Raw genomic sequence first — 20,111 nt, forward strand, 5'->3', positions numbered from 1 at the left:
CTCTCTGCCCCTCTCTTGTTTGCACTCTCCCTCTCAAAAAAATAAATAAAACTTTTTTTTTTCTAAAGTGAAAGTCTTTGAAAGCAAAAGGAGGAAATGAATGTCTTCCAGAAAAGGTAGTAAGATCCTCGGTTCCCAGCAAGGTCCAACAATGGCAAGTAGGAGCAGGTTGATGACAGCAGCACCCTCCATCAGCAGCAATGGAATCCAAGGCTCGGCTAGAACCAAGGTCAGGCGAAAAGGGAGACAGAGGAGTAGAAAGAAAATCCTGAAACACTGGTGTCTTCAAGCCTGAAGATCTTGACAGTCTCATAAGACAAAGAATCTGGGTTGCAATAAAGGTTTCAGAAAGGAGAAAGGGACACCTCTCTCAAGATGCATCTACCGTACAGATCACAACAAAGCACCTGGAGAGGAGAGGCTATGTTACATTAATTTGGGAGACTAAACTAAATCTTCTTAATTTGGTCATTAATGTAGAAGAAAATGTAATCTGCTCATGGGGAGAGGTGGGTAGAGAAAAAGCAAGACAGAAGGTGGGCATGAGTCCCTGAGGAGGAAATACTTATTAAGGTACCCAGCACACTGTAGGATATAAAACAAGGGTGGGGGAGGTATCTTGTTCCTGGAGAGTCTTTGCATAAGCCAGTGAGGAGGCCTTCTTTTTTTTTCCAGGGAAGAGACACAGTTATTTACATATTTTAAACTCTTTTAAAATTTGACACTTCCCTACTTTAATATGGATCTCTAACAGTGAAGTTTGACTTTTACATTCCACAAAGGTGCTCCGATTTTAGTTTGGTATTCCTATAAACTGTCCCAATTGTCGAAGATATAAGTGATTTCTGAGGGCTACATTATTTATCTTAAAATCTACATTATTGTAGTAGAGATAGAAAACACTAATACCCCACTAGCCTGTAGAGTTAATGCAAGAAATGCCAAAGATTACCAACAACCACCAGAAGCTAGGAAGAGTCAAGGGAAGATTTTTTGCTTAGATCCGTTAGAGGGAACATGGCCCTGCAGACACTTTTATTTTGGACTTCTAGCGCCAGAGATGTGAGGGAATAAATTCCTATTGTTTTAAGCAACCTAGTTTGTGATATATTACTTCAGCAGCCCCAGGAAATTAATACACCAAGGTCACAAGCTGGTGAACAGAACTGTTATTCTTTTTTTTAAATTAATTAATTAATTTTTAAATTTACATCCAAGTTAGTTAGCATATGGTGCAATGATGATTTCAGGAGTACATTCCTTAATGCCCCTTACCCATTTAGCCCAACCCCCTCCACAACGCCTCCAGCAACCTTCTGTTTGTTCTCCATATTTAAGAGTCTCTTATGTTTTGTCCTCCTCCCTGTTTTTATATTATTTTTACTTCCCTTCCTTTATGTTCATCTGTTTCGTACCTTAAATTCCTCATATGAGTGAAGTCATATGATATTTTCTTTCTCTGAGTGACTAATTTCCCTTAGCACAATACCCTCTAGTTCCATCCATGTAGTTGCAAATGGCAAGATGTCATTCTTTTTGATTGCCGACTAATACTACATTGTGTGTGTGTGTGTGTGTGTGTGTGTGTGTGTGTGTGTGTGTGTACCACAAATTCTTTACCCATTCATCCGTCCATGGACATTTGGGCTCTTTTTATACTTTAGCTATTGTCGATAGAGCCACTATAAACACTGGAGTGCATGTGCCCCTTTGAAACAGCATGCCCGTATCCCTTGGATAAATACCTAGTAGTGCAATTGCTGGGTCATAAGGTAGTTCTATTTTTAATTTTTTGAGGAACCTCCATACTGTTTTCCAGAGAGGCTGCACCAGTTTGCATTCCCACCAACAGTGCAAAAGAGATCCTCTTTCTCATCATCCTCGTCAATATCTGTGTTTGCTTGAGTTGTTAATGTGAGCCATTCTGACAGGTGTGAGGTGGTATCTCATCGTGGTTTTGATTTGTATTTCCCTGATGATGAGTGATGTTGAGTACTTTTTCAAATGTCTGTTAGCCATCTGGATGTCTTCTTTGGAAAAGTGTCTATTCATGTCTTTTTGCTCATTTCTTCACTGAATTATTTGCTTTTTGGGTGTTGAGTTTGCTAAGTTCTTAATATATTTTGGATACTAACCCTTTACCTAATACATCATTTGCAAATCTCTTCTTCCATTCAGTTGGTGGCCTTTTAGTTTTTCTGATTGTTTCCTTTGCTGTGCAGAATCGTTTTATCTTGATGAGGTCCCAACAGTTCATTTTTGCTTTTGTTTCCCTTGCCTCTGGAGATGTCTTGAGTAAGAAGTTGCTGCAGCCAGGCTCAAAGAGGTTTTTGCCTGCTTTCTCCTCTATGATTTTGATGGCTTTCTGTCCTTCATTTAGGGCTTTCTGTCTTACATTTAGATCCATCCATTTTGATTTACTTTTGTGTATGGTGTAAGAAAGGTTCATTTTTCTGCATATGTCCAGTTTTCCCAGAGCCATTTGCTGAAGACACTGTCTTTATTCCATTGAATATTCTTTCCTGCTTTGTCAGAGATTAGTTGGCCATATGTTTGTGGGTCCATTTCTGGGTTCTCTATTCTGTTCCATTGATCGGAGTGCCTGTTTTTGTGCCAGTACCATACTGTCTTGGTGATTACAGCTTTGTAATATATCTTCAAGTCCGGAATTGTGATGTCCCCAGCATCGGTTTTCTTTTTCAAGATTGCTTTGGCTATTCAGAGTCTTTTTCAGTTTCATACAAATTTTAGGGTCGTTTGTTCTAGCTCTGTGAAGAATGCTGGTGTTATTTTGATGGGGATTGCACTGAATATGTAGATTGCCTTGGGGAGTACCGACATTTTAACAAAGTTTGTTCTTCCAATCCAGGAGCATGGAATGTTTTTCCATTTCTTTGGGTCTTCTTCAATTTCTTTCATAAGCTTTCTATAGGTTTCAGTGTATAGATTTTTGAACTCTTTGGTTGTGTTTATTCCTAGGTATTTTATGTTTTTTGGTGCAATTGTAAATGGGATCGATTCCTTGATTTCTCTTTCTTTTGCTTCATTGGTGTATGAGTGCAACCGATTTCTGTGCATTGATTTTATACCCTGTGACTTTGCTGAATTCATGGATCAGTTCTAGCAATTTTTGGTGGAATCTTTTGGGTGTTTCATATAGAGTATCATGTCATCTGTGATGAGTGAAAGTTTGACCTCCTCCTGGCTGATTTGGATGCCTTTTATTCGTTTGTGTTGTCTGATTGCTGAGGCTAAGACTTCCAATACCATGTTGAGTAACAGTGGTGAGAGGGGACATCCCTGCAGTGTTCCTGACCTTAGGGAGAAAGTTCTCAGCTTTTTCCCAGTGAGGATGAGATTATTGGTTGGTCTTTCATATACAGCTTTTATGATCTTGAGGTATGATCCTTCCATCCATATTTTCTTGAGGGTTTTTATCAAGAAAGGATGCTATATTTTGTCAAATGCTTTCTCTGCATCTATTGAGAGGATCATGTGGTTCTTATGCTTTCTTCTCTTGATGTGATGTATCACACTGATTGTTTTGCAGATATTGAACCAGTGCCTGCATCCCAGATATAAATCCCACTTGGTCAGGGTGAATAATTCTTTTAATGTATTGTTGGATCCAGTTGGCTAGTATCTTGTTGAGGATTTTTGCATCCATGTTCATCAGGGAAATTGGTCTGTAATTCTCCTTTTTAGTGGGGTCTTTGTCTGGTTTTGGAATCAAGGTAATGCTGGCTTCATAGAATGAGTTTGGAAGTTTTCCTTACATTTCTATTTTTTGGAACAGCTTCAGTAGAATAGGTGTTAACTCTTCTTTAAATGTTTCGTAGAATTCCCCTGGAAAGCCATCGGCCCTGGACTCTTGTTTTTGGGGAGATTTTTGACTACTAATTAGATTTCTTTGTTGATTATGGGTCTGTTCAAATTTTCTATTTCTTCCTGTTTCAATTTTGGTGGTTTATATGTTTCTAGGAATTTGCCCATTTCTTCCAGATTGCCCTTTTTATTGGCATATAATTACTCATAATATTCTATTATTGTTTGTATTTCTGCCATGTTGGTTGTGACCTCTCCTCTTTCATTCTTGATTTTATTGATTTGGGTCCTTTCCTTTTTCTTTTGGATCAAACTGGCTAGGGGGTTTAACAATTTTATTAATTTTTTCAAAGAATCAACTCCTGCTTTCATTGATCTGTTCTACTGGTTTTTTGGTTTCGATAACATTGATTTCTGCTCTACTCTTTAGTATTTTCTGTCTTCTGCTGGTTTGGGATTTTATTTGCTCTTGTTTTTCCAGCTCTTTAAGGTGTAAGGTTAGGTTGTGTATCTGAGACCTTTCTTCTTTCTTTATGAAGGCCTGAATTGCTATATACTTCCCTCTTATGACTGCCTTTGCTGCATCCCAGAGGTTTGGGCTGTGGTGTTATCATTTTCATTGGCTTCCATGTACTTTTTCATTTCCTCTTTGACTTCTTGGTTAGCCCATTCATTCTTTAGTAGGATGTTCTTTAGTCTCCAAGTATTTGTTACCTTTCCAAATTTTTTTCTTGTGGTTGATTTCGAGTTTCATAACATTGTGGTCTGAAAATATGCACAGTATGATTTCAATCCTTTTGTATTTGTTGAGGGCTGATATGTGTCCCAGTATTTGATCTATTTTGGAGAACATACCATGCACACTGGAGAAGACTGTATCTTCTGCTGCTTTAGGATGGCATGTTCTGAATATATCTGTTAAGTCCATCTGGTCCAGTGTGTCATTCAAAGCCATTGTTTCCTTGTTGATTTTCTGTTTAGATGATCTGTCCTTTGTTGCTAGTGGGGTGTTGAATTCCTGTACTATTATGGTATTATTATCAATGAGTTTCTTTATGATTGTGATTAACTGATTTATATATTTGGGTGCTATCATGTTTGGAGCATAAATGTTCACAATTGTTAGGTCTTCTTGGTGGATAGACCCCTTAATTATGATAGAATGCCCTTCTTCATCTCTTGTTACAGTCTTTATTTTAAAATCTAGATTGTCTAAGTTTGGCTACTCTGGCTTTCTTTTGGCAAAAATTAGCATGATAGATGGTTCTCCACACCCTTACTTTCAATATGAAGGTGTCTTTAGGTCTAAAATGGGTCTCTTGTAAAATGCATAAAGATGGATCTTGTTTTCTTATCTGTTACCCTATGTCTTTTGATTAGAGCGTTTAGTCCATTGACCTTTAGAGTGGGTACTGAAGATATGAATTTATTGCCATTATGTTGCCTTTAGAGTTGGAGTTACTGGTGGTGTTCTCTGGTCCTTTCTAGCCTTTGTTGCTTTTGGTCTTGTTTTGTTCTTTTTTCTTTTTTCTTTTCTCCCCTCAGAGAGTCCCCCTTAAAATTTCTTGGAGGGCTGGTTCTGTAGTCATGAACTCCTTTAATTTTTGTTTGTCTGGGAAGCTTTTTATCTCTCCTTATATTTTGAATGGCAGCCTTGCTGTATAAAGAATTCTTGGCTTCATAGTTTTCTGATTCAGTTCATTGAATATATCCTGCCACTCCTTTCCGGCCTGCAAAGTTTCTGTGGATTGGTCCGCTTCAAAGTCTTATGGACTTTTTTTCCCTTGCTGCTTTCAAGATTCTTTCCTTGCCTGAGTGTTTTGTGAATTTGACTATAATATGCCTGTTGATGGTCAGTTTTTGTTGAATCTAATGGGTGTTCTCTGTGCTTCCTGGATTTTGATGTCTGTGTCTTCCCCCAGGTTAGGAAAGTTTTCTGCTATGATTTGCTCACATAAATGTTCTACCCCTTTTTCTCTCTCTTTATCTTCTGGGACCCCTATGATTCTGATGTTATTCCTTTTTAATGAGTGACTCAGTTCTTCAATTCTTATATCATGCTCTTTTGCCTTAGTCTCCATCTTTTTTTCTGCTTCATTATTCTCAATAAGTTTGTCCTCTATATCACTGATTTGATGCTCTACTTCCTCCATCCTTGCCACTGTGGCATCCATTAGAGATTGCTGCTCAGTTACAGAATTTTTTATTTCATCCTGACTAGCTTTTACTTCTTTTATCTCCGCAGAAAGGGATTCTAATCTATTTTCAACCCCAGCGAGTATTCTTATTATCATTATTCTAAATTCTGGTTCAGACATCTTGCTTGTATGTGTGTTAAGTCCCTGGCTTTCATTTCTTCCTGTTCTTTCTTTTTGGGTTTAATTCCTTCATTTCATCATTTTGAAGGAAGAAAATAAATTAATAAAGTAAAAAAAATTTTTAAATTAAAAACAACATGGGAGTGCAAGCTGGTGCAGTCACTGTGGAAAACAGTATGGAGCTTACTCAAAAAAACTAAAAATAGAACTACCCTATGACCCAGAAATTGCACTACTAGGTATTTATCCAAGGGATACAGGTGTGCTGTTTCGAAGGGACACATGCACCCCAATGTTTATAGCAGCATTATCAACAATAGCCAAAGTATGGAAAGAGCCCAAATGTCCATCGATGGATGAATGGATAAAGAAGTTATAGTATATATATATATGTGTATATATATATATATATATATATACACACACAAAGGAGTATTTCTCTGCAATCAAAAAGAATGAAATCTTGCCATTTACAACTATGTGGATGGAGGAACTGGAAGGTATTATGCTAAGTGAAATTTGTCAGTCAGAGAAAGACAAATATCATATGACTTCACTCATATGAGGACTTTAAGAGACAAAAGAGATGAACATAAGGTAAGGGAAGTAAAAATAATATAAAAACAGGGAGGAGGACAAAACATAAGAAACTCATAAATATGGAGAACAAACAGAGGGTTACAGGACGGAGTGTAGGAGGGGGAGTGGGCTAAATGGGTAAGGGGCATTAAGGAATCTACTCCTGAAATCAGTGTTGCACTATATGCTAACTAATTTGGATGTAAATTTAAAAAGATAAATAAATAAAATTAAAAATTTAAAAAATTGAAAAAAATAAATGCCTATAAAAAAATTTAAAACAACATAAAAAAATCAAATAAGGGCTGCTAGATCCTAGGTGTGTTTTGGTCTGGTTGTTGAAAGAAGGTTGACAGATTAGAGAAAAAAGGAAAAGATAAGAAAAGAAAAAAAAGGAAAATGTTTTTAAATTAGAAAAAATGAATACAATAAAGTAGAATAAAATGAAATGATGAAAATCTAAAGAGAATTTTAAAAATTTACAAAAAAGTAAAAAATACAGTAGAAAAAATTAAAGAAAAATCTTTTTAATAAAAATGGAAAATAAAAACAAAAATTTTCCCTTTCTGTATTCAAGAATAAGAAAAGAAAAAAAATTGATAGATGGATCAGGGAACAGAATGAAATACGATTGAAATTACATCTGGTCTCCCCTAGAAGTCAAACTATGAAGCACCTTATAGTCTGTAAACTAAGCAGGCAGAGAGACTTGTGGTGTTCCTCAAGAGCATGGTTAGCCCATTTGGGAGGGGCTTAGTGTCATGGTTCCATTCTCCACTAGATGGCACTGCTTAGCTTACCGGGGTGGATTGTTGTGGTGCTTGTAGGCATGTATGCACATGCGCAGATGAAAAAGGCATACCCAGCTACCCAGTCTCTAGTTTTAGAACTCTGTGCTCTCTCCTACTGGCAATCTACACCCCTCCTTGTCTCTGGCTTCTGTCCACTCCCTGCTTCTCCATTTTCTGTGACCAAGCCATCAGGCTGACAGGTGGCACTTCCTTTCTGAGTTTTATCGCAGATGGGGCTGTGTTTCCCACACCCCTCACTTCGGAGGGACTGTGGCTTTGACCCACTCAGACCCTCTGGGGAGGGTCTCACTGAGCAATGGCTGGGTGCTGGCCCGCCCCCAGGAACATCAGCAGGACCATGCTGCTGTCGAAGACCAAAGACTGCTGCTCGGTGCCAGGCTGCCCCCAAAAAGTTTGTGCGATCGTGTAGCAGCAGCATGTCAAGGATTATGGTTAAATCACAACACATATCTGGCACCAGGCTTCACCCTTAATGTCCTTGTTTCAACACCAGTGAATGTTGTGTTCTCTGGGTTCTCCTTTGCCTGTGGAGAGGCCACACAGCCTCTACCAAATATCCTCGAAGCAAAGGAACCGCCACTCCCCATGTGACCTGAGGGCCTCCTGGACCTGGCTGTCTGCTCCTGGGGATTTGCCTTTCCCACCAGAGCACTGCCAGGCATTGATCTGCAGAGTTTTCAGACTCTGCACATCCCCTGTTTATAGAGTCTTAATGGAATTTAAACCCTCTCCTTTCTCCTTTTTCCCTTTTTTGTTCAGTCCCTTGTGGCTGTTTGCACTCTTCCACTTTCTCTCCAGCTACTTTGGGAGGGTGGTGCTCTTCCCATATTCTCCCTGCCATCTTCGTCCTCTCTCTGCAAGCAAAAACAGCTCCCTGCCCTCTGTGGTTTCTCTCTCCCCCAGTTCACCTCTCTGCACTGTGTACCTGCTGAGTTCTATGGTTCAGGTGGTGCAGATTATTGTGTTAATCCTCAAATCAGTTTTCTAGGTGTGCAGGATGGTTTAGTGTTGATCTGGCTGTATTTCATGGATGAGACACAAAAAAAAAACCTTCCATGCTGTTCCACCATCTTGGCCCCTCCTCCAGAATTGTTATTCTGACCTGTGTTTGATGATCTCTAAAGTGTATACACTACCTCATAAAAAAATCAATTATAAAAAATAATATTAGGGGCACTGTGTGGCTCAGTAGGTTGAACGTCCAACACTTGACTACAGCTCAGATCATGGCCTCACAGTTTATGAGATTGGGCCCCACTTTGGGCTTTGCACTGAGCATGGAACCTGCTTGGGATTCACACTCTCTTGCTCTCTCTGCCCCTCTCACCCCCAAATAAGTAAACATTAAAAAAACATATTAAATATTAAATATACCCTGGTCAGAATGTTCAAGTACATATAGATATGAACATTTCCAATCAAACAATTATATTTTTTTCTAAATTTTTAACAAAATTTTAAAAATAATTACAAGATATATTTGAAGCTGAACTCAGTGTGCTGCATTAAACACCTTTTTTGAAATGTAAATCAGAATCTGATTACCTCAAAAAGCCATCTGTCAGCCACTACTTAATTCTACTATAATTCAATATATTTGGGAAAAAACTCATGATTTAGTTCCTCAAAATCTATCATTCAGATTGATCACAAAGAAACAGCAAGAGAAATATGTCAAATGGGACCAGGTTGTTCACAAGTAAAACCTGCAATAATACTAGGGAAACACAGAAAATAATAAGGAGTTCATATGTAGGACGTAGGGAGGAAAACTGAGACTTGAACTTTTCTGAATTAATTTCTATTCCTATAGCAAATCCAAAGAAAATAAACTGTAAGAGTCCAGAGTTCCACTGAGCATATACAGCATGCTGCAGGTTGCTTTGGTAAGAAGAAGTGAAAAATCACAAGGCATGCTGGCTGGGGGGGAAGAACAAGCCACAAATAAATGAAAAAAATAGGACAAATCATCTAGACTTTCTATTTTCTTTTATTTTAATGACTCTCACATTTTGAACATATAAGTACAAGTCTCTTAAGTGACTCATTTCATTATCTTAATTTCAAATCGCTCACGGGGAATTGTAAATTAACAGCATAAACTTTTATATGTTCATAATGGTATGTATGTCTAAATAGAAAAAATAAGTACAAAGAAAGTTAGAGGATGATGAATTCTGGCCCAAAATCTTTGTTGGAATTGTAGAGGCTAAAGAAATACTCAGGGGCATCTGACTGGCTCAGCTGGCTAAATGATCGACTCTTGATTTCAGCTCAGGTCATGATCTCACAGTTCATGGGTTCCAGCCCAGACTCAAGCTTCATGCTGCCAGTGCAGAGCCTGCTTAGGATTCTCTCTCTTCTTCTTTCTCTGCCCCTCCCCTGCTCGCTCTCTCTCTCTCAAAATAAATAAGTAGACTTTAAATACATATATATGTATTTTAATATAGATTAATATTTACTAATATTAATATATATACTTATTTAATATATATTTTAAAAATATATATGTAAATAAATATATATTATAAAATATATATATAATAAAAAACAAACACTCAATGTTGTCAAAGAGTCATGATTTTTACAAGAAAAAGGAAGTGAGTAGATTCCTAAGAATTAGAGGAAATACAATTTCATTTCCTTCATATGTTAACATTAAACTGACTTAGCTGAAACATTTAGAATTCCACAGAACTTTCATCATACAAATTATTTCTTCAGTAGTAGTAGGAAATGTGGGTGAGGATAGTGAAAACTGAAATAAAAATTTAAAAAGTCTTGCAGAAGATAAAATATTATTTTACTCATCACGGCCAATTTATGTTAACAAAATGAAAAGTTTCAGTGTAATTTTGAAAGTAAATTCTAAACGCTAAGTCCTGACAGAAAAGAACATTTGTTCAAATGCCTCAAGGAAATTTGCCTGTTTTTCATGAAGATTTACTCTTTAGTGAAGTGTGCTACCACTGAAACCCAGAGAACTGTAAACATCTCAAGGTAATGATGTGGACCCTAATCCATACTTGAGCAGACTGTGCCTGGCACACACACGGGAGTTGCTGGACAGAGATGTGCTTACGGAACTGAGCTCTGCCCATGGGATCCACTGTGGATGCAGGTTTTGACGGAAAACTACCATAAGAAAGTGAGACAGCTGAATATTCTGTGACCTTTAATTAAGTCAACATTATAGGACAAGGCTGTAATGGAGAAGACTTTCAAAGCAATAGGTTCTTTTAAGAAACACTTATTATTGGAGCACATGGGTGGCTCAGTTGGTTAAGCATCTGACTCTTGACTCTTTCAGCTCAGGTCATGATCTCATGATTCATGAGTTCAAATCCTGGTTGTGATTTCACAGTTCAAGCCCCCGTCATGATCTCACGGCTCGTGAGTTTAAGCCCATGTCAGGACCTGAGCTGACAGCTTGGAGCCTGCTTGGGATTTTCTCTCTCTCCCTTTCTCTCTGCCTTTCCCCTGCTTGTATGCATGCATTCTCTCTCTCTTTCTCTCTCTCTCTCTCTCAAGAGAAAAAAATAAACTTAAAAAAACACACATTATGTCTCAAGCATGCAAGGCATTTCATTAGGTGGTGTTGCAAGCATAAAAACAGGTAAGTTGTGATCTCTGCTTATGATCATGTAGCACTTTTTGTACCAATGAAGTTGGTTCTCCGTCAAGTCTCTTATTCCTATTTCTGATAGTACAAATGCAATTAGTAAAACTTAATATATCACTCTACTATGCCATTAACATGAATTAGGTTATTAAAAGGCTTGCAAAGGAAGAGCTTGTGGCTCTTAATATACTTGAATTCTTAGGTTAAGAAGAAAAGTTATATGAAATTCAACTACAAACGTTTAGATTGAGCTTTTCACACTCCAAAGCAATAATCACACAGAATCCAAAGTGGAATTATAGACCTCACTTCATGCTTTAACCACCATCCTACTACTTAGGGTAGCTTTTCAGCAGCTTAGAATAGGTTTTTCATAGAAAACATGGGCAGACTCTGGTTTCTAAGAAAGTTGATATTTAGTTGATATCCTAATGAATATTAGTTTATTAATTATCATAATAACCCTAGGAAGGGCACAGAAGCACAAGACTTTCAATTGTGATAACATATTCTTCCCTGAAACGATTTTATTAGCTGCCCTGAATATATGCACATGAGTTTGTAAGGGGGTTTATGTGTTTTCACTCTTGGCCATCCCCACCCATTTTGAGGAAGAGACATCATATTCCTTATGGGTAAAATTGTGCAAAAAAAGAAAAAGTAGAACACTTCATTTGACTTTGTTTCTAGCACATCTCCTATTGCCAAGGAAAAATAATCACTCAAGTGGGACCACAACGCCACAATATATTTGGCTTACTATTTTTCAATGACAAAGTAGTATAAACCAGTAAATGCATAGAAAAGCTCTCTAGACACAGACTAAACAGTAAGTAGAGGATAAAGTGGTAAAAGGCAAATACAAGGTGGTATTTCTACAAGTTTCGGACCCCATCAGAGTTCTTTTCCACACTCCTCTTTGGTTATAAATGGAAGTATCCTCTTTTTCTCAGCCACAGAAGAGCTAACCCATTTGGCTGCTAATTTGTGCCTGACACTCTTCCAGCCCCAGCTGCTGATGACGGGGAAGTGGACATGTTTGCAATGCTACTGGGGAGGACAAAATAGATGCTTAAAACCAGTTCACATGGGCCGTGTGCCATGTGCCTGGAACTCCCTCCTGTCAGCCCTCTCCCCAACAAAGACAGAGACTCCTACTTTGTATACATGTCTCTGCTCCTCTGCAATTAAAAATAATTATAGCAACCATTTAATGGATAGATACTATGGTCCAGGGACTCTGTTGCGTTCTTTACGTTTAATTCACACAAGACCCAGTGATACTCATCGATCATCTGCTATGTGTCAGCAGTCAGTTAATGGCAGAGCTAGGATCCAAGCCCAAGTTTTCCTGGCTCCAAGATGTATACTTCTCCCATTTTACCCTGCCACTTCTCTAAGCAGTCATGATGTCCTTTTAAGTAGTTTTTGCTCCTGCCAGTATTCAAACATCATCCCCTTACAGTAAACATGTGTTCAGCAGACAGTGTAAATAAGAACCCCATTGAGTGTCCCCATGATTAGAAAAGAAAGAAAACTACAAATGTATCAGTACTTAGAACACTGTCTTTTTTAGTTAATGAATCATGAAGCCACTGAACCTTCCTATTGAAGTGAGCAATTTTCTTTTGGAATGGAGGTAATCTTTGATGGAGCGGAGTCTAAAATGGAAAAGAAAAATGCAAAACAGCCAGTCATTCTACTAAACATTAGCAAAAATATTAAAGTGCCCCCCAAATTAAAACCAATATATGTGAAGACAATTATGGCACATGGATTAAATGATAAAAGTGTACATGAGCCATGTATCTTATCTGAATATGCATTCCTTTCTATACAACTTAAAAGGCTTTTGTTTTTCTCCTAACTCTTCCTCTTGGTCTTTAAAAAGCAGTTATCTTTATGGCTGATAGTCATTGGGAGAATTACAAAGGCTTGATGACTGGAACAGTCTGAATGAGATGGTTCATGAAAACTAACGAGGCAAACCTGCATGTTACTTTAAGTTTATAGTACTGTTTCTTGGGAACAGGAACACAAAACCCTTCCAAACATGTTGAAAAACAAAATACTATTGAATCTAAAGTAAGAGTTCAGGGTAATATTAATATGTATTTTTTAGCTATCCACTGATAATAATTTGTGTATATTCAGAAGGAAGAGAGTACAAAACACACACATGCAAGTAAATCTGAAAACTTGGGGATGCCTAGTGCGTCTAAAAGACTTCGTACTTTTGGGAAGTCATGATCCTAACACTTAGCAACATTAATTACCAGATGAACAGCAGAGGGACAGTTTATTAGCAAAACTATGCAAGTAAATAAAAAGGTACTGAGTGTATATATGTACTTTGGAGTTTTTCATTAGTTCATTCATTCATTCATTCATCCATCCATCTAGACAATAAATATTTGTTGAGCATCTCCTTTGTGCTAAGTTCAGGGAATTTAGTGGTGAACCAAACCAACTTCCTCGGCTCAAAGAGCTTACATCCTCATTCGGTCTAGTCCCCAGAGAGACACAAATAGCAACTAGAACTTTACCACTCCATTGGGCGGCTGTGAATAGCCAGAGCATATGGGAGGCAGGACGGTTTAGTGGAAAAGGTACTGAAAGAAAGTAAGTGGATAGATGAAAGGTGAGAGAGAAGGAAGGGAAAGGGGGAAGGGTGGGGTGGGGGGGGGATGGAGAACAGAAAAGAAAGGAAAAGATGGAGATGGGGGAATGAACAGGAGCACGAGGACAAGGACAAAGGTGTACCCAGCAGGCCTTTGCATCAGAAAATGCAGGCTCTAGTCATATGCTTCTTCTACATATGTGAGCTTCAGGGAACAGCTTGCCCTCTCTAACCTATGCTTTCCTGATCTTTAAAACAAGGCTACTATGGCTGTGGTGAGAATCACATAAGATAATACATATAAAAACAATTTATAATTTATTAAGTACTTTAGAAAAGGGAGAGATTATTTAGTAGTAGTAGTAGTAGTAGTAGTAAATAGGTCAAAGAATATAATTACACAGACTTTTTAAAGTGATACACAAGCATCCCAACACTTTCCTATTTATTCTAAGCAAAGAGAAAAGCATATAGACATAGAAATCATTTTGGCAACAGCCACTATTACTAATATCAAAGTTGAGATATTGTGAGGAAAGGACTAGGTTTAATCTAAGCCTATTTTTCAGTAAGCACTGACATTTTCCAGGGAAATCTGAAATGCCATTTGACACTTCTTCAAAACTACAGAGTACACACAGGAAACTTCCTAGTAAGTATTTTTGAACCTGCATACCGTGAGAGAATGAAATACAAGTTTTAAAACCATTTAAATTGTTTCTAGTTATCTGTGTATGAACTACCTGGTGTTTTAATATTGGCAACTTTTATTTTACTATTTTTATATAACTGGAATGCATATTTTTTCCTAGTAGTATCACCAGGGGACTGAGATACAGAAACAATTAGGCTCTACAGTCCAGCACTGTCTTATATAGGAGACCAGGTTGGGAACGTCTGCTCTTAAACCTAAGTTGTATCAACCTGGACACCCTCAATCAATTTCTTCCCTTCGATTTCCAATATATAACTCTGTACCTGCCTCTCGGAGTCACTGGGAATATCTTTTACATAGTCAGCCTTGAGTAAAAGGCAACTGTTAACATTTTTGTTAATGCCAGTAACATTTGCCTGGTAGATTAGTTGCTATCTTCTCCCTTTGACTTGTTCATGGAGACAGAATTATAAGACATTATCTGGCCTACCTGTAAAACCTGTTTGAAATCGATTCTAGATAACTTCTGGAAAATAAAATGTTGTTAAAACATACCAAAGTAAGGTGTTTGGGGTCCTATGCCAAACCACTTACTAGCCTTTCTTATAGCTAACACTAGTTAGATGGCAGCAGCAAAATCCAAACAAGTTTCCTTATTAAAGGCCTCAGATGACTTAATAATGATAATAATAGTAACAATTATTTCAATTCACTAAGGCTTCAGTTGGTACATACCAGGCATTCAGCTAGCCCCTTTACATAAGGTCTATCATTTAATCTCAGAATTACACTGTGAAATAGATGGTATTGTCACCATTTGCAAGTAAGTAAAACGAGAGGGAGCGAGGGAACGAGGAAGATCATCTTATCCTTAATGTCTGGCTTATCTCCATCTAAACCATCTGATTGTTCTTTCCACCTCAATACAGTTTCCCTGGGGATATAATGGTTTAATGGTACATCTCCATCAGAAACATTCCATGAGATTCTAAGAGCTCTAACATTTAAGGCTCTAAAAACCATATGTATGTTTAACTCAAGATGCCAGGAATACAGAATTTCTTGTATTTCAGGCTAAGAGCTTCATATATAGAAAGGTGCTTGTGATATAAGCCACATCTTAACAACAACAACAAAAATCTAGTAATTAAATGAAACGGAATTGTCCCATAGCCGAAAAACTTATGTACTTTATATATTTTAAAGATATGCTGAAAAGAACTGTTAAAAAGATTTAAGGTTGATTTCCCCACCTATCTACTCGTAAGCAAATTGACTGTTGTTGGCTTAAAACTCCAGCATCTCAAATAGGCTTTTATATACCAAAACTTACTGTTGGTGTTAAAAACAAGGAAACAATGCAATTAAGTTACTGGCAAGGAAAGCAAAACTCTGGCACAAGTAACACTGCAAAATTAATTGGTCCTAATTAGGCAGTCACTCAGCAAAGAGCAAAGTTGGAATGTCTATGTTGAAAGGTAATAAGCCCTACACATTTTGAGAGGAATCCCTCAGGAGACTGGCTGTAGGATGTTTCTCAGGTTGACTTTAAAAATATGGCTACAGAAACCTTTTCAGGGACACTCTGGCCCTCTTCGTTTGCTCTTGTCAAAGCAATTTATGGCTTTATCAAATTTCAGCACAATTTAATTTTGATTTGTTCTAGAAACTGTGACCTAAATTGGATTTAGTGATCTAATTGGATTGAGCAATAATAGGGGCAATGGAATAAAATGTGAAAATATATCCAAAGAAGAACTATAATATTTTTTTTCTGCTTCATTCACATTCATTCACACTTGCCCCATTCACCATGATATCAAAATTCTGTATGACTTATTTATCCTGCTTATGGTCACAGTTCAGAGAAAGTTCATCACGCTAAACTTGAACAAATGAACAACAAATGAACAAAAAATACACAGGAGAGACTATGCAGCTTCTCCACTTCTTTAGATTAAACAAGACAAAATCAATGCTTGAGAGTAAACATTTTGCTACTTTATCAGGTCCTAAGTTGAGCTGGAAGGACAATGGGAGCAAGGAGAAATCAAAGTCTTGAGTAACCTTTGTACTATATATCGCCTAACCCATGATTGTGTGATGTGCAATAATGATACAAGAAAGGTTACTAGTGAAGTTCTACACCTTCAAGATCACTTACATATCAATGTAGATAATTTTTCCAGACTGCTCTGTGAATCTAAAAACTCTGCACGAGTTGTCAGTATGCATCTATTCGTCTAAAATACTTAAATACTTTAGCTAAGGTCCTTGCCATGGAGCCTCTTCATCCTCTACCTTCCTGGCTTCATGCAAGAAGAATATACATAAACCCATTACATTATACCAAGTAAGTATCACTTGTCATACTTCAATTCCACTTGGTGGTGCAACTCAACTTCCCAGGTTCTTTGTTAATGAGGTATTCAACCAAAAACTTTTCTTTGCAGTTCTGTGTCAGTATGTGTATCCAAAGCCTAACCCAAGGGAGGAGGGAGAGAAGACTAGAACATAATGGAAGCGAAGAAAAAAAAAATGCAGAGATGGGGGTGAGGGAAGGGAGAGCAAGAAGCCTAGACTCTGCCAAGAGCCCGCCCACTGGCTGGGAGATGGGAGCCTAACCTTGCTATGCAAGTCCCAGCTTGCAGGGATGGCAAAATAAGAGCAGACATGAAGATAAGAATTCATGCAATTCAGATTAATTTGCTCTTCAAATGTAGTCAACCTTCATATTGTTACTGTTAGAGGCAGGTAGGTATTCCACAATGAAATGAAAGTAACTTTCCTACTCATCAAATAATTTTGTCAGATCTGACAAAACTAGAACTTACCGAATTCTATCTCTCTGTGTTCTTGCATTCATGGAAGATACCAATAACCGTAAAACTGCCCCTCTTTCAAAATAGTAAGAAGCAGAGATTTCAGAAAAGTTTTCTGAACCTTTCCTGGTGGTTACTAATCTACAAAAGGGTAAGTGATTGAAATAGAACAGGGGATATTAAACCAGCAGTCACAGAACTGTAAAACTATTTTGTAGCCATACTATGCACACTTCATCACACACACCCGAAGCGTTAGTTGTGAAGTGTTGTAACCAACAGGGGCCAGGGAGCGATGACAGGCAGGGTTGCCTTTTGCCCATGGAGACCTCACCCGGACGGGCTTTTTACCTGCACCCACCACGAGGGCCCTGGGCTCACAGCTGCGGATGCAATGCAGAAGGGAGTTGGAGACAATGTTGGAATTGAGGAAGGCCACCACGCAGCCCAGCTTGGCCAGGCCGAACCACACATGGACGAAGTCAGGCTCGTTGCTCATCAGCAGAGCCACGGTGTCCCCCCTTTTCAGCGTGGAATGGTTCAGGAACACGTGAGCCACTCTGCTACTCCTTTTGTCCACATCCTGATAAGTGTAGATGTCTCCCTCATAGATGATGAAAGGTTTCTGGGGCTGCTTCTTGGCAAGACTCAGGAATTTATCCAGGACAGTGAACAGCTCCCCTTTCAGCACGTACATCTCCAGCCGAATTCCATAGCGTACCACCTTCAGCAGGTACCAGAAGTCATCCCAGAAATAAGGGAACACCAGTTTCTGCAAGAAATGCAGGAAGCCTATTCCAGCCGCTAGTCCTGTTAACCATGGCAGGAGCATGGGGGCAACCGGAACAGAGAGCAGCTTGTGATCCCAGCCCTTCTTTTCAAATGCAGCTTTCCGCAGAGACCACGGCTACCCAGAGCTGAGGGCTGGCACCTGCAGCTTGAGTCAGCCTTTCTGGGAGGAAGAGGGTGATCTTGATAAACAGAATCAGAAGTGTGCACGGAAGAAATCGCCCCGAGGGATGCTGGGGATAAGGCTTAGGTCATCACCTATCAGGGGCCTCGCAATCTAGGAGTCCAATTCGCAAGCCCCGACGGCTGTCCGCGCCCTGCGGGGTTCTCTGGCCCTCTCAGCCCTCTCGCTGCAGGCTGGCTCAACCCCCGACGGCTTTGCGGCCCTGAGCCAACCCCACCACCCTCAGGAGAACTATGTCCAGGAGCAGACGTTCTTCTGCTGGGTGTGGGCTTTCGGGCGGCTGCAACTTGGACGCTGAATTCGAGCCTGGAGAAGCTGGAGTTGGCGAGGGCTGACAAGCGCAGCCGCTGCGGGTCTTAACCCGCCAGAAACCGCGCAGGGTCTCAGGGCCACGCCTCTGCCGGGGATGCCCCCAAGTCAGGTGGGATCCAGGCCCGAGCCCCGCCCCTGCTCCGCCCCGCGCCCCCGCCCCTCGCCCAGGAGCTCCCCCCTCCCCTCCAGGGGTACGGACACACTGGGTTCCCGCGAACTGCTCCGGGTGGCCACCATCTCCCCTCCTGGTGCTCTTGGGCTGGTGTATCTCTGCTCGGAACCGCGGCCGTGTCGTCCGCCTGCAGCCCGTCTCCAGGCTCCCGGCCAACCCCTGCTCGGGGCGCCGCCGCTGGGACGGCTCGGGCTCCGTCGCCGCCTCCTCTCTGGGCGTGCGTCCCGCCGCCCCGGCGAGTGTGCCGCTCGACCCGCCCCGGGCCTCTGGCCGGGAAAAGACGGTCCCCGAATGCAGGGAAAGCCGGGGATCCTGGAAGTCGTGGCTAGAGTCAAGGGCAACCAGGCTGCTGGAATTGGGTCGAGAGAGTTCATTCACTAAACAGTAAGACCTAAAATCGCTGGAGAGGCGATTGGAAGAATTAAAAAAAAAAAAAAAAAAAAAAAAAAAAAAAAAAAAAAAGTCTCGACAGAAAGAACGAAAACGACAAAAAAATATTTATGAATTGGCCACATCAAGGAATATTTGAACTTTTTCTTCAGAAAACACAAAATTGGGTTGTTCTACAAAAAGTACTTTTGAAAACTTAAAGTTTGGTATTGACATGTATGTTGAAATTCTATCCTTAGAGTGCCTAGTCATTGCTCTTTACAAAATGTTCCAAAATTACTGATTGATGTGGAAACTTAAGTCCATATCTACATCCATATTTCTTTTTAGGTGAAAAATACTATTCTCTGTCCTTAACAATAACTGGTTTTTAAATCCCCCATTTAGATCGGGAACTTGAACTAAGAATTCCCAAAATGGGAGAGGAGATGGTGAAGAAACAAGTAATTGCAAAGAATTATAAAATTTTCTGCAATGATGAAATTTTAACTGAAGGTAAAAAACTGAGGGGCATTTAGTTACACTTTTTTTTCTTGCAGACACCATCATCCCAGGCCCCTGCTTTTAAGGAGTGTGAATAAATGGTTAATTGTACATAATGAAACCATTAAGCATTGCCTCACATTTCCCTCTTTCTTCTCTTAGGTTCTGCAGCTGGGTTCTAGCTAACCTCAGATTTCCTAATAAAAAAAAACCTGGTAACTCCAAGGCCGACTCTGGTTTATCAATCTGAAAATGATTACTTTGAAATCACAGCGAAGAGCCCAGGAGAAAGACAGGCTCTTTGATCTTTTTTGCGCAGATGAAGAAAATGCTTTCTCAGTTTATTCAGAAGGGATGGTCTTTTCAATTCAAAAACATCTTTTCAGTTAAAAAAAAAAGTGTTAGTATCAAGCAGTTTACAACTTGAAAAGTCAGTTTATGACTTGAAAAGTCAGTTTATGACTTGAAAAGCACCTTTGAAATTGGATCCTTTTCTCTCCTAGCTGTAATCTGATTCAGTCACCTGGA

At 39.3% G+C, this 20,111-nt stretch overlaps 1 protein-coding gene and 1 long non-coding RNA gene across 2 annotated transcripts in view; one reads left to right on the forward strand and one right to left on the reverse strand.

Moving 5' to 3' along the window:
• The window catches only part of SLC27A6 (solute carrier family 27 member 6), a 72,547-nt gene extending 53,914 nt beyond the window's left edge, over nt 1–18,633 (reverse strand). Inside the window, exon 1 of the mRNA XM_019422113.2 lies at nt 17,605–18,633. Coding sequence (XP_019277658.1) covers nt 17,605–18,085 — 481 coding nt within the window. The 5' untranslated portion in view covers nt 18,086–18,633. The remainder of the gene's footprint in view (nt 1–17,604) is intronic.
• Nucleotides 18,634–18,825: 192 nt separating this feature from the next.
• On the forward strand, nt 18,826–19,808 carry LOC128778324 (uncharacterized). The gene is made up of 3 exons (XR_008423901.1): nt 18,826–19,094; nt 19,488–19,543; nt 19,640–19,808. It is a non-coding gene; the product is annotated as an uncharacterized LOC128778324 (long non-coding RNA).
• Nucleotides 19,809–20,111: the final 303 nt, after the last annotated feature.

The sequence above is a fragment of the Panthera pardus genome, unplaced genomic scaffold, assembly GCF_024362965.1.
Source record: "Panthera pardus isolate Hobbes unplaced genomic scaffold, ASM2436296v1 HiC_scaffold_2, whole genome shotgun sequence".
Classification (NCBI taxonomy): domain Eukaryota; kingdom Metazoa; phylum Chordata; class Mammalia; order Carnivora; family Felidae; genus Panthera; species Panthera pardus.